The 11,421-nt window shown below is 50.5% G+C and overlaps 1 protein-coding gene across 2 annotated transcripts in view; it reads right to left on the bottom strand.

The window, feature by feature from the left end:
* The window catches only part of CACNG2 (calcium voltage-gated channel auxiliary subunit gamma 2), a 51,902-nt gene continuing 40,481 nt past the window's right edge, over window positions 1-11,421 (bottom strand). For both annotated transcript variants that reach the window (XM_036400699.2, XM_036400700.2), the window contains 3 exons: window positions 4,829-4,912; window positions 1,020-1,160; window positions 1-598 (listed from right to left, as the gene is read on the bottom strand). In XM_036400699.2, the coding sequence (XP_036256592.1) occupies window positions 63-598; window positions 1,020-1,160; window positions 4,829-4,912 (761 nt within the window). In that variant the 3' untranslated portion in view covers window positions 1-62. The remainder of the gene's footprint in view (window positions 599-1,019; window positions 1,161-4,828; window positions 4,913-11,421) is intronic.

Below are 11,421 nucleotides of genomic sequence, written 5' to 3'. Positions count from 1 at the left end.
TGCAGCCCACCCCTGTCTCCTCCTGCCCGTTCCTGCCCCATTTTCAGCTCCTGGCGACGGCTTCATACCGGGGTGGTCCGGCGGTTGGCTGTGTTGGTGTGGATAGAGTCCTTGTTCTCTTTCTGGATACAGTTGTGAACCTGGAGGAAACTGTTATCCCTGTCGGAGTTGTAGGTGGCGGTGGGGGTGGTGCTTGCCTTCAGCGGGTCCCTGGTCAGGGTGTACATCGAGATCTCTGTTGATGGCAGGGTGTTGAACCCTTTGATCCCGACGGGAGAGGCATCCCTGGAGTGTGAAGGCTCGGTGGAGCGGGAGCTGGAGCGACTGCGTCTCTGATAGCGGTACCGGTAGCTGGGGATGCGGGTGATGGCGGAGGACTGGAGGTAGTCCGTGGCACGAGCGTTGGCACGCAGCTGTTTGTGCCGGTCTATGAACATGTGGACAGCCAGCACTCCCACCATCTCGGCTATAATGAAGGACAGGGCCCCGAAGTAGAAGGACCAGCCGTAGGAGTAGCTGTTCTTCTTGGAGTCACTCTTGGAGGGGTCTCCAGCGTTGGCTGATATGTATACGATGATGCCAATTATATTACTCAGACCTGCAAGCCATCCGGAGGGGGAGAGAGAAGGAGATGTCAAGAAGGTCACACATGGCAGTGGTGGGGCTGAGGGGTTGAATCCCCTCCTGGATGGGCAGTTTGCCTTGGCAAACCCTCCTCATGTGCCTGCCACATCCCTGGATCACACTCCTGGTCCCTGAGAGATGTCAGATGTTAGAGAAACTCTCCCTCTGTCAGCTCCCAAGCAGGAGGAAAAGCCTCTGCCTGCCTGCCTCTGCTGGGTGAGCAGGCAGGATGGAGAGGTGTCCTTGTGATGCTGCTTTCAGCCCAAATAAGACTTATCAGGGCTGGGAAATGCACACACTCCTGCCTAGGCAACTGTACCCCAATGTCCTGGCTGGGCAGCCCCCCAAGCCCTGGAGCCCACCCCTGGGGCATCAGGCCCTGTGCACCCCTTTACCTGCAGACACGAAGAAGATGCCGGCACTAAGGATGATGTTGTGTCGGGTTTTGTAGAACTCGCTGGCTGCAATGCAGAGTCCACCCATGAAAAGCAGAATCACACTCAGGATCGGGAAAATACTAGAGGCTCTAACAGCCCCTGCAGAGGAGAGAGGGAGGGCAGGGCAGAAAGAACAACACAGGTGTGAGAGAGAGGAAAAGAGGGCATGGAAATGACACCAGAGTGAGGGGGACACGCAAGCGCATTTAGTGGGTGGGGGTGAAGGGGAGAGACAGAGGGCAATGTGCAGTAGGGGAGTAATTTAAGGAGAGATAAAGGCATTGGGGAATGGAGGGAGGGAAGGAGAGAGAAACAAAGTGTGTCAGAAAAAGAGAGTGGTCCAAAGCAACTCTCCCATGCCCTGGCCACTGCTGCTGCCACAAAGCTGGTGGTTCTGCATGGCGAGGCAGAGGAGGCTGTGGGGCTGGTGACTGGGCTGGGAGCCTGCCTGCATTGTCTGTACCCCCTCACACTGTTTTTTCCTCTGTTTTTTGGGGGACTGTGGGCTGGAGGGGGAGCCCAGGCACCATTCAGCTTCTCCTTCTGCAGGGCTCTGCTGCTCAAGCCTGCACTTCAAAGAACAGCAACCCAAATGCTTCCTGCAGAGTTGCTCAATCTCGAATCCTCCCAAAAGGGCATGAGCATCTCAAGGAGATTTTTTTTTTTTTTAGGGCTGAGAAGGAGCTCGTGGTGCCATGCACTGCTCTGCAGCTGCAGTGAGGACTGAAAAGAAACAGTCCCAGCCCTGTGTGCTGAAATGCGGGGCTTAACCTAGTGATTAAATGACTGGGCTGCTTCCAGAGGGCAGTGATGGTTTGGATGTGCCAGCTCCCACACACGCACACTCTCCATCGGTCGATATGGGAAGAGCTCAGCCAGCAGAGGGCAATGGCATAGATGCACAGATGCACGTATATGCTCGTATGTGCATGCAAAACATACCCCAAAGCTTCTGGGGGGTCTGACTCGTGTTCCTGCAGTGAAAGGCCACGTCTGTGTGTACGCACACCCACACACACGGGCACACACGCACACACCGCTCGTGGGCGGCTCGGTGGGAGCCAGAGCTCTGCCTGAGTCTGTGTTGCGAATATTCCTATTTTTTTTTTAACTAGGAAGGCCTTCTCTCCTCCCTTCACAAGAGAAAATAAGCTGTTAAAGTGTGAAATGAAGCCTTGCTTGATAAAGAAAGGTATCAGACGGGCTGGTGCAATTCTGCTTGTGGAGCAAAGATCTGGGAGGGGGGATGAAAGCTAATCCTTCCTTGCCTGCAAGAATGAACCCAATGAAGCAAATGCAGGACTTTTCCCTAAGTGAGCAGAGACCCCATTTCAAAGACCCTGTTGGCCTCTGGATCCTGCTAGGCTCAAGCAATGAGCTTTTTGAGGGGGGCCTAGCGCACTGCTTGTGCATGGGGAATGCAGAAGGCAGGGAGAAACCTCTCTTGCTTGCTTTCCAGCTCTGCCTGGCTGTGTTTCAGGGAACAGGATAACAGTAATAACCATCTTAACAGCTTCTGGAAAACAAGGTGGCATTTCACGATGGGAAGCTTAAATGGCAGGAAGCAAACGTCAAGCAGACACCCACTGTTGAGAGCCTTTCTAGGGGGATGCTTGATCAGTCCTGTAACCTGGTCCTGACTACATCAGTTTTATCTGTGTCTTAATTCTGAAATTCACATCTGTGGGGAGAACCCAAAGTTGCTGACTGACATGGGAAGCTGCAGGTGTCATGTGATGGAGAAGGACAGCAGTCTTCCTCATCCTTTCAGGAGGACCATGCCAGCAAGAGAGGAGGAGAATATCATCCAGCCTTCCTGGCTCGAGAGCCCGTGGCCTAAAGAAAAGGGGCTGGTGGCATATGTTCCCTAAACTCACCTGTGTCTGCTAGCAAGGAAACACAGGGATGTTTCTGCTTCCTCTCTGATAACAGGCATTTGATTTCAAAAATCCTAAGACACCTTATGTGGACGGCTGGCAGAAATAATGGCTAAAACCTTCTAGCCAGGCCATGGACCCTGCTCCATTACTGTCCTGGTCCCCTGGGACATGAGGGAATTGCCTACTCTGTTACAGATAAACAACTTCCTAGCTGTTTCTGATGGTACTGCCAGGCATTGCCCATGCAGAGCACCCAGGGACTCTGGTTTGACAGAAATTCTGGGAAGAAGCTGTTCAGTGGGGTCCTTCTTCAGGCAGGTCTAAGCCAGCAGAAATCCCAGTTCCCTCAGGAATGACCCAAATCATCCTTTATTGACTTGCCAAATCCCTCTTTGAACCTGGTTCTTTCTTAAAAAGGGCTCTACCCTGGGGACACTGTCAGGTCCTGACATTGGGCCAATTTTTGTCTTCAGATCTTGTTCTCTCTGAGGGAACAAACTCGTCCTTCTTGTGATGTTTGGCCCCTTCCCCAAACTCTTTTTTCTGAAGTGCAATTGATGCTGCAAGCAGCTTCTTTGCTCCCAAGCAGCTCTGCAATGGCTGATTTGCCCTCGGAGGCAGCCTGCAAACCTTTGGCATCCCTGTGCCAAACCGGATCAAACCTCTGTGTTCAGCTCTGCTGTTCAGGCGCCATGCAGCAATTAAGAGACCAGTGCTGCAGAAAAGCAGCTGAAAGAAGCAATCTCCCTCAGTTATTTACAATTTACAGTGGATGAAGGACTGTTTGAGAAACCAAGAGGAAGCAGCATAAGATCTGCCTCTTTTCACATACAAATGAGCCTCACAGATCCGAAATTATCTCTCTCATCCCTGCCGCAGGGCTGGGTTTCCACATCTGGCTTGGAGCACACCCGGATGACAAGGAGCTATTCTGAAAGACTCCCGGTCTTTGGAAGCCTCTGATGATTAACCTTGGAAGGTCAAAAGCACTTATCTCAAATTTCTGTTGGGAGAAGATCTCATGATGTCAAAAGACATTGGGCTTGTGGAGGGAGGGCAGGATAGCAAGGTGGAGACCTAAAAGGAGTGTTCCCTGTTCAGCTGTGCTGAAGGAAGAATAAGCACCTGCCTCTAGGGTGGGTGGAAATGCTGGCTGGGGAGGCAACCAGACAGGGCAATGCATGATGTGGATCTGTCCTGCTGGCCAGGGCGCTGCTGTGCAAAGCGGTGTGAGCTTCACTCACACATCTCAGCTGGGACTTGAAGCTCAGACTAGGTCTCATTACAGACATGCCTTGTGCCTAGGGTTCAGCACCTCTCCTAGGGCCTCTGGGTGAGCACCAAGTCTTTTCTTCCAAGGGCTCTGCTGTCCTTATTCCTGCTGCCTGCTCCCATCACTAAAACCAGCAAAGGTCAGACCTGCAGTCTCTGTAGAGAAGCGGTGTTTGGGGAAAGGTGAAGACAGCAATAAGAGATCCTCAGACAAAATCCAGCTAATTTCTTAAGTCTGGTGCCACCAGAGTATCAGATAAGGAAATATAACTTTCTCTGCTTTAGGAGGACATGCACACTCACACACACACACTGCCCCAGCTAGGCCAGTCTGACCTTAGGCTCAATCAGCAGCTTTTCAGTGGGTTTGAATTAAGACTCTAATTTTATATCACAGTTAATTGCTGCTTATAAAAAAATGCCATTGGTTGTTTCTGTGAGTTCGAGTTTGCACTGTTTCATGGGCAGAGCCCCTGGGAAGTGAGTGGAGTAATTTTTAGGGGGTGATGAGGCTCTGGGGTTTCCACTGAGCCTCACAGGTCCCAGTGTCTCCACCACCCTGGGTTCAGAAACAAAAGGCACCCAAGCCATTGCAAAAAGAGCCCGTGGACTTACGGAGGAAATATTCTGCTGTATCGGCTTCATAATCTGCATCCTCAGGGAAGTGATCGATTTGCTTACACAGACCTTTAAAATTCCCTAGGGAACAAGAGAGAAAAAGAACAAATGAGAACACCAAAACCTGCCTTGCAGGAACAGCTGCCCTCTGCGTCACCTTTTGTGCCCGCCTGCCTTCCTCCAAGGCAGCATGCCCACTCGGGTGTGCACGCCTGGGAAATGCCCAGGGCCACTCCTTGCACACTTGCACGTGTATTTGCACAGGAATGTGGGTTTGCTGTCAGGCTCCGGCCTGATGCCCATCTAGCCCAGCACGCCTCACTCTGAGAGGAGAGCCCCAGGAGCTCCGTGACTCCTGCTGCAGACAGGAGGGAGAGCACTGCCCGCCTGGATGGGAATGGGAGCCAGGCTCTGGGCAAGCACAGGTGTCAGCGTCCCCTCCCTCAGCATCACAGGCACAACTGTGAGTTACAGCATCAGACCCCAGTGTTTCCCCTGGCGTGGCCTCCCTGGATCCCAGCAGTGAGGGCATCAGGGCAGGATGATTAGGTGTGGGTTGCAAAAGTATTTGTTTCTCTCAGCTGTGAATTCATTGCCCTCTAATTCTGTGGGCAGGATACATCCTTTTGTTCCGGTTCGGTGATAGAACAAAAGTCCTTAATCTACTTTCTCCATATGACTGCTTGTTTCTGCATACCTGTGTCAGGCCTGCTCATGTGTCCTCTCATGGACCGAGGCTACAAGAAGCTCGGTGCAAGTGTGTGTATGCAGCTCAACAGCAAAACACCCTGGTGCTGGGAGAGGAAAATCTTCCACCATAAGTGAGGGAAGCTGGGCTGGACACAGTTCCATCAAGCTGGTGTATATAGAAACTGAAACCGCCAGTTTCAGTTATGGGACACCGTTTTTCACACTCTCCATGACCAACAAGACCATCCCAACAAGGGGCCAGTGACATCTTCCAAGTCTTTTGTTAGCTGGGATGTCTACCAGGCTCTTATTTTCATCACTCATATCTCCTCTTGACAACAGGAGTACCACTCCAGAGAGGTACTCCTCAAGCCACATCATAATTTTCACCATGACCACTGATTAATTAGTATCTCAAATGATCAGGTTGTCCATTCTTGTTCAGGGTTGCCCATGTGAAAGACAATTTCATTATGTCTCCTGGGGTTCCCACAATTTTTTTCTCCTATCCTCCATTCCATTTCCCTCTGGACACTTGCCCTGACTGGCCATTAACACAGAACTGATGGACACAGTCTGTCCAGAAAGGAGAAATGCATTGTCTGCATGATGCGCGTGGGTAGGCATGGTGGTCCTGTGGGCCTCCTCACCAGATGTCAACCCACAAAGGTGCTCAGGCTCACTGGTCCCTCAGCAGAAGCATTTGGAGCCCAAGTCTGAAAAGTGGCAAATGCTGTGGCAGCCTGGGTAAGCTCCTGCCACCCTGACCCTGAACCCAGCTTCTGGAGCAGCTGGGTATGAAGGGCAAGGGGAAAATGGAGCCACCACACTTGAGGCTGCTGCCTCTGGGAAGAGCAAGAGAGCTCTTCCAGACCAAACCTTCCCAGGCTGAGAACTGCAGTCACCATGTCAGGTCCCCAAGTCATGTCTTGGAAGGTCTATTCCAGATGGATTTGAATGAACTTTCAGATATTTGTGAACACATGGAAGAAGGACCAAGGTCAAAGGATTGTCCCTGAGTTGCTTCTTGAGGCCAGCCCTTGATGGATTAACATTTGGGATGCTTTGGGAGGCAATCCTGAGTAAATATCTGAGTAAATGAAAGGCAGGTAGGTGGGTTCCTTTAGGTCTACCTCCAAGTTTGGCTTCTTCTGCATCCATCTGGCTTGTGTCTAATGCCTCCAAGGTGCCTATTGCATTTAGCTACTTATTTGAAGAGCTTGCATGAAGAGACTGGAGACAGCAGAGAGGAGTGCGTGCATGCATTAAGAGGTAAGTAATATGAGAAGAAAGTAGGAACAAAGCTTCTCTGTGTAGCTCTGACATACTATTCCCACACTAAAACTGTGGGTTATGAAAGGTTATTAATCACCCATCCCAAATCCAGTTACCTTGTTCAAAAAGTGTCTGCTTCTCAGCCACGGCTCTTCTGGAAGGAAAGCTTCATAGCCAAGTAAATTGCCTTGGCAAATTTCCACCCTGCTACTTGCCCACTAAAATCCCCATGAGGCAGGCAGATACAGCATGAAGGGGGTCCTTTCCCTGCCTTGCTCCTGACTGCCTGGGGCCATCTGCCTGTGACAGATGAGCAGCTCCTCATCCTGGTCCTTTGGCTGCTGTCACTGCTGTACAGTGCATGTGAACACTGGCACACTCTGGGGCACTGGGGAGGTCTCCAGCTTCAGATTTCAGTTCCTCACCCAGCAGATGCTGAACACTGAGTTCCTCCTGCCCGTACATGCTGGGGGAGCAGGCAGAACCTGCATACACCTCCCAGGTGATGTTCCTGGCACACAGCCGGAGCCTCCCAGTTAGAATCAGCCAGGGAGGGAAGACGCAGTGCATCTGGAAACCCCCTCACTGTGTGACATCCTTTCCCTGCTTCCTTTTTCTCCCTCTCCCCCGCTCTGTTTCTTGCTGAATTTGAGGCTGATTAATTCCTATGTAAAGAATTGAGCTGCCTGGGGAAGATGCTGCATCTGGTGCAGGCTGTCTTTTCTATGGACTTGCGTGGGATAGCTGGTTAGAGGTTCAGCCGCTGAGGCAGGCTGAGGGGATATGCAGGCTCTTCGAAAATCTGCTCCTGGTGCTCAGTGTCCCACAGGCTTTGCTGACCTGGCTCCGCAGGGTACTTGGCCATCGGAGTGTCCAGCCTTGGCTGGCTTAAAATGCTGTGACATTGTGGAGCTGCCCTTCTCCACAGGCTTGTATGCCGTTCCAGGTTGATTCCCCTCCCTGGATCAACCCTACTGGGGTTCATGAGGGCAGCGTTGGTGCCACTTTAGCCCCTGCTTTGTCTGTGCTCACCCAGTGCTGTGGGTTTGGATGCTGACTGTTTGCCTGTGCTACCGCACCCGCTCCTCCAATGCCTCCTAGTTCCTCTGGGCGATGGATGGGGAAAGGATGCAGAATTTAGGTCATTAATGCGCTAACTGGGAACATAAGAGAACAAGATTCAGTTTTTGCTCTGCCACAGGCGTGCTGTTAAAACCACTTCTCTCTGCCTCAGAGTCCCACCCTTTAAAATGGGGGTGACAGTGCTCCTCTGCCTGGTGCTGTACGGGGATGTGTTAAACAGGGCATGGTGTGGGTGTGCTGTGCCAGCGGCTCCCAAAGCGCACAGAGTGAGTGAGTGATGGATGGCAGCGGTTCAGGAACCCGCTCGGTGTGGGGAAGGCCTTGATGTCACTTCTCGTGCCAAGGTCACTCGGCAATTCTCTGACGGACATCTGTGGCCTGCTGAGATGGTACAGCAGCTTCCCTGGCACCTGTGCTGGTGGAAGCACAGAGGGGGGATGGAGCAGCTCAGCAGTGCTGCTGAGGTCTGACACAACAGCCTTTTCTTGTGCTGCACGTGTGGTCTGCGAAGCCAGGGATGGTGAGAGCCGTGTGCCACCCTACAGTTAATACTCCTGAATGCCTGAGCAAGATCAAATCATTATGTGGGAGGGCATGTATGGCTCTGAGAAACCCCAAGGAAGCAAGAACCACATCTCCTCTCTGCTTGAGTCCCTTTGCCCTTCACATTCTTCCCAACTCAAGATATTTCATGCTGTGAACTTTGAAACGTGGCACGTATCTCCGTCTTCTCCCATACACTTCTCTGAGACACTTAAGCCACATGCTTCCACCTCCTCCCTGTAGCTCTCCCAGTGCAGTCTGGGCTCTCTCCTCATCCTTGCTCATGTTGACCCATCAGATCTTTCTCCTGTTTCTCAGTCCCTCTCATTCATGCAGCCACCTCCCTCTCTGTGCTGTATCAGTGTGGCCATCCTTCGAACAGCCTGCTTTGGGGTGTGCAGGCTGCAAAGAAGGTGGGGATGAGCATCAGCCTGTCTCAGGAAAGGAAGGATGCAGATGCCCAGGTCCATAGAAAAGCATGTAGCAGTCTCCACATCCCTTGTGTGTTACTGGGAGTTGTTAAGCAAGACCACCATTGTTTGCTTGTTGCCTGTCCCAGCTTTGGAAAATGCAGTTTAGAAGAGCCAGGACTGGTGCAGTAGGCACCCCTCCAGTGCCTGGCCAAGGACAGAAGTTGCCCGGTTGGGTCATTAAGAGCAATCTCTCATACTGCCAAGAAGGACTAAATGTCTAAATGTCTAAGATGAAATTCAGCATCAACTGTGTGTTCATCTGTGAGAGAGACCTCCTCCAGTGTGGCAGGATCATTGTTTGGGTATAAGCTGTCTATCCAGGACAGCTGGCAGCCACCAGCCCTGCTGCAGCAATACTCAGACTGAGCTACCCCCGATGAGAACCTGGCTCTGTATTGTTGGTGATAGTTTATTTTTGTGCCTCTTTGTGCAGCCTTCTCTCTTTCAGAAGTCTTGCTTGCCTGCAGAGTGCAATCCATTGCAAAATAGTAAGTTCCAAAGAATGAAAAGCTACTCCCTTCCTGCGAGGTAGGAACACTTTTAAATGGTCAGGACCATACATCTGAAAACTGTGAGCCAGAGGCAGAGGAAAAGACATCCAAAAGGAGAGAAGCAGACAAAGAGGGATGAGAACAGAAAGACCTGTTTTCCCAGAATGATTTGTGATATTTCCATTTATGGAGAAAAGCAATCCGCTGAAAGCTTTCCTTCAGTCTCACTCTCTAATTTAGCAGAGGTTTTGGCATGATGGCTTCTAGAGAAATAAATAAAGGGGGCTGGATATAGCTGTTGTCTCTAAAAGCTGAGAAAGATGGTTTGGTGTTGGCCAAGGATTCAGTATTGCTTTTTGTCACATGCTCCCCATATCATTTTAGGCAAGCCACTTACCCTCCCCTGATCTCTTCTTTCACTCAAAATGGGAATAATGTGTTTCCCTGCCTCAGGAGAGTAGGCTGAGGTTATTTGTATTAAAAATATGAAAGTGATCAGACACTGGATCATTTGGGCCAGATAATTCTTCCCACCATCTAGTTCAAATGTGACATGCTCATTTTTGATGTGACCTTCTGTGCATGAAGGCTGTGCAAACATGACAGTTCTCGGAAGTTCCCACTTGTGCTGCCTGCCCTAGGAGTAAACTTTGGTGCAGATTAAACTGTTTGTTATCTGCCCATGAAAGAGATACGAGAAATGGCACATGATGGGCAGGTAGTGAGACACAGACACAAATGATTCTGCTCCAGGATTCTGTTTCTGAGCAGTGTCCCTTTGGTACCAGGTGGTGAAGTGGGGCTCAGAGCCAGCCTCTGGGCTACGGAGACAAATTCCACAGCTACATGGCAAACTGCTGGCATGCCTTTCTTACTCACAAAAGGCTTCCAAACCAGGAGAAGAGCCTGGTTGAAGAACCCTAAGACCATCCCTGTCAAAAATTGACACCAGTGACACTGAGTTGTTAATGCCCAACCTGACATGACTGCAAGAGGAAGGAGTGAGGTTTCATGAAGTGACAAAGAGCACAGGAAAATCCTTTTGAAGGCATTTTGATTGCTCTCCTCCCTTCCAAGAATGAAGCACTTGAGAGCACACATAATTTTGGGGGATTTGGAGCTGATGAAAAGTGCGGTGGCAGGGAACACAGACAGTGCTTGTGGGAATCTGCTTTTACCCACATGTCCTGATACTCCCAGAAGAAAGACTGGCCCTTCAAAAGGGCTTATTATCCCTCTCTGGGGATCTCTCCATAGATAGCACCTTACAGAAATTAGGCCATCTTTTCACCTGCCTCAGTATGCAGGTTACAGGGTGTAGGGCTAAACCAGCACACAAAGCATAAGGGATGGTCATTCTGGGGCTGGAGCAGGTGCTGCTCTTGCAGCTCTGACCCTGCACAGTGACAGGGGATGCTGTGCTAGGCTAATACCTTTTGACCCAGCTGGGTAATTTTAAGAGTGAAGAATGCTCAGCTGTCATTAGGAACAAAGGGATTTTCCACCACAAGGTGAAGGTCAGTGGGGCAGTAAATGTGGTGTGAGGAGTTGACCCTGGGACAATAGCAGAGATCCCATGGGAACTACAGGCCATCAAAAATCTTGCCACCTTTCTGTCCTAATGCAGTGCACCTGCTTTGATGTGGTCTTCTTCAATGCAAACACGCAGCAAAGCATATGTTAAAAATCCCAAACAAAACCCTAGCAACATACTAGTACGTGGCATACATAATTCTCTCCCTGGGGAGAGGATAAAAGAACAAACCACATGTGACTGATATCAAGCTCCATCACTTCATGTGCCAATGGAATTCATTCAGATATTGTGCTGAAGAAGCCTGTAAAAGAACTGGTGCAAAATAGAAATTGATCTTATAGTTATGAAAGCATATCTGCCCCTGCCTATGAGGTAGAACCACTATGCCAGCTCTCTTCACCTTATTATTAATAATCATGTTTATTACGGCTGTTGCCAAGGATCAGATGATAAAGGGAGTTGCAGTAAAAATGTTACAAACACTGTCTTACAGACCAC

Source organism: Molothrus ater, chromosome 5 (genome assembly GCF_012460135.2).
Source record: "Molothrus ater isolate BHLD 08-10-18 breed brown headed cowbird chromosome 5, BPBGC_Mater_1.1, whole genome shotgun sequence".
Classification (NCBI taxonomy): Eukaryota; Metazoa; Chordata; class Aves; order Passeriformes; family Icteridae; genus Molothrus; species Molothrus ater.
The sequence above is the reverse complement of the archived record's forward strand: the minus strand, read 5'-3'. Positions and strand labels throughout refer to the sequence as shown.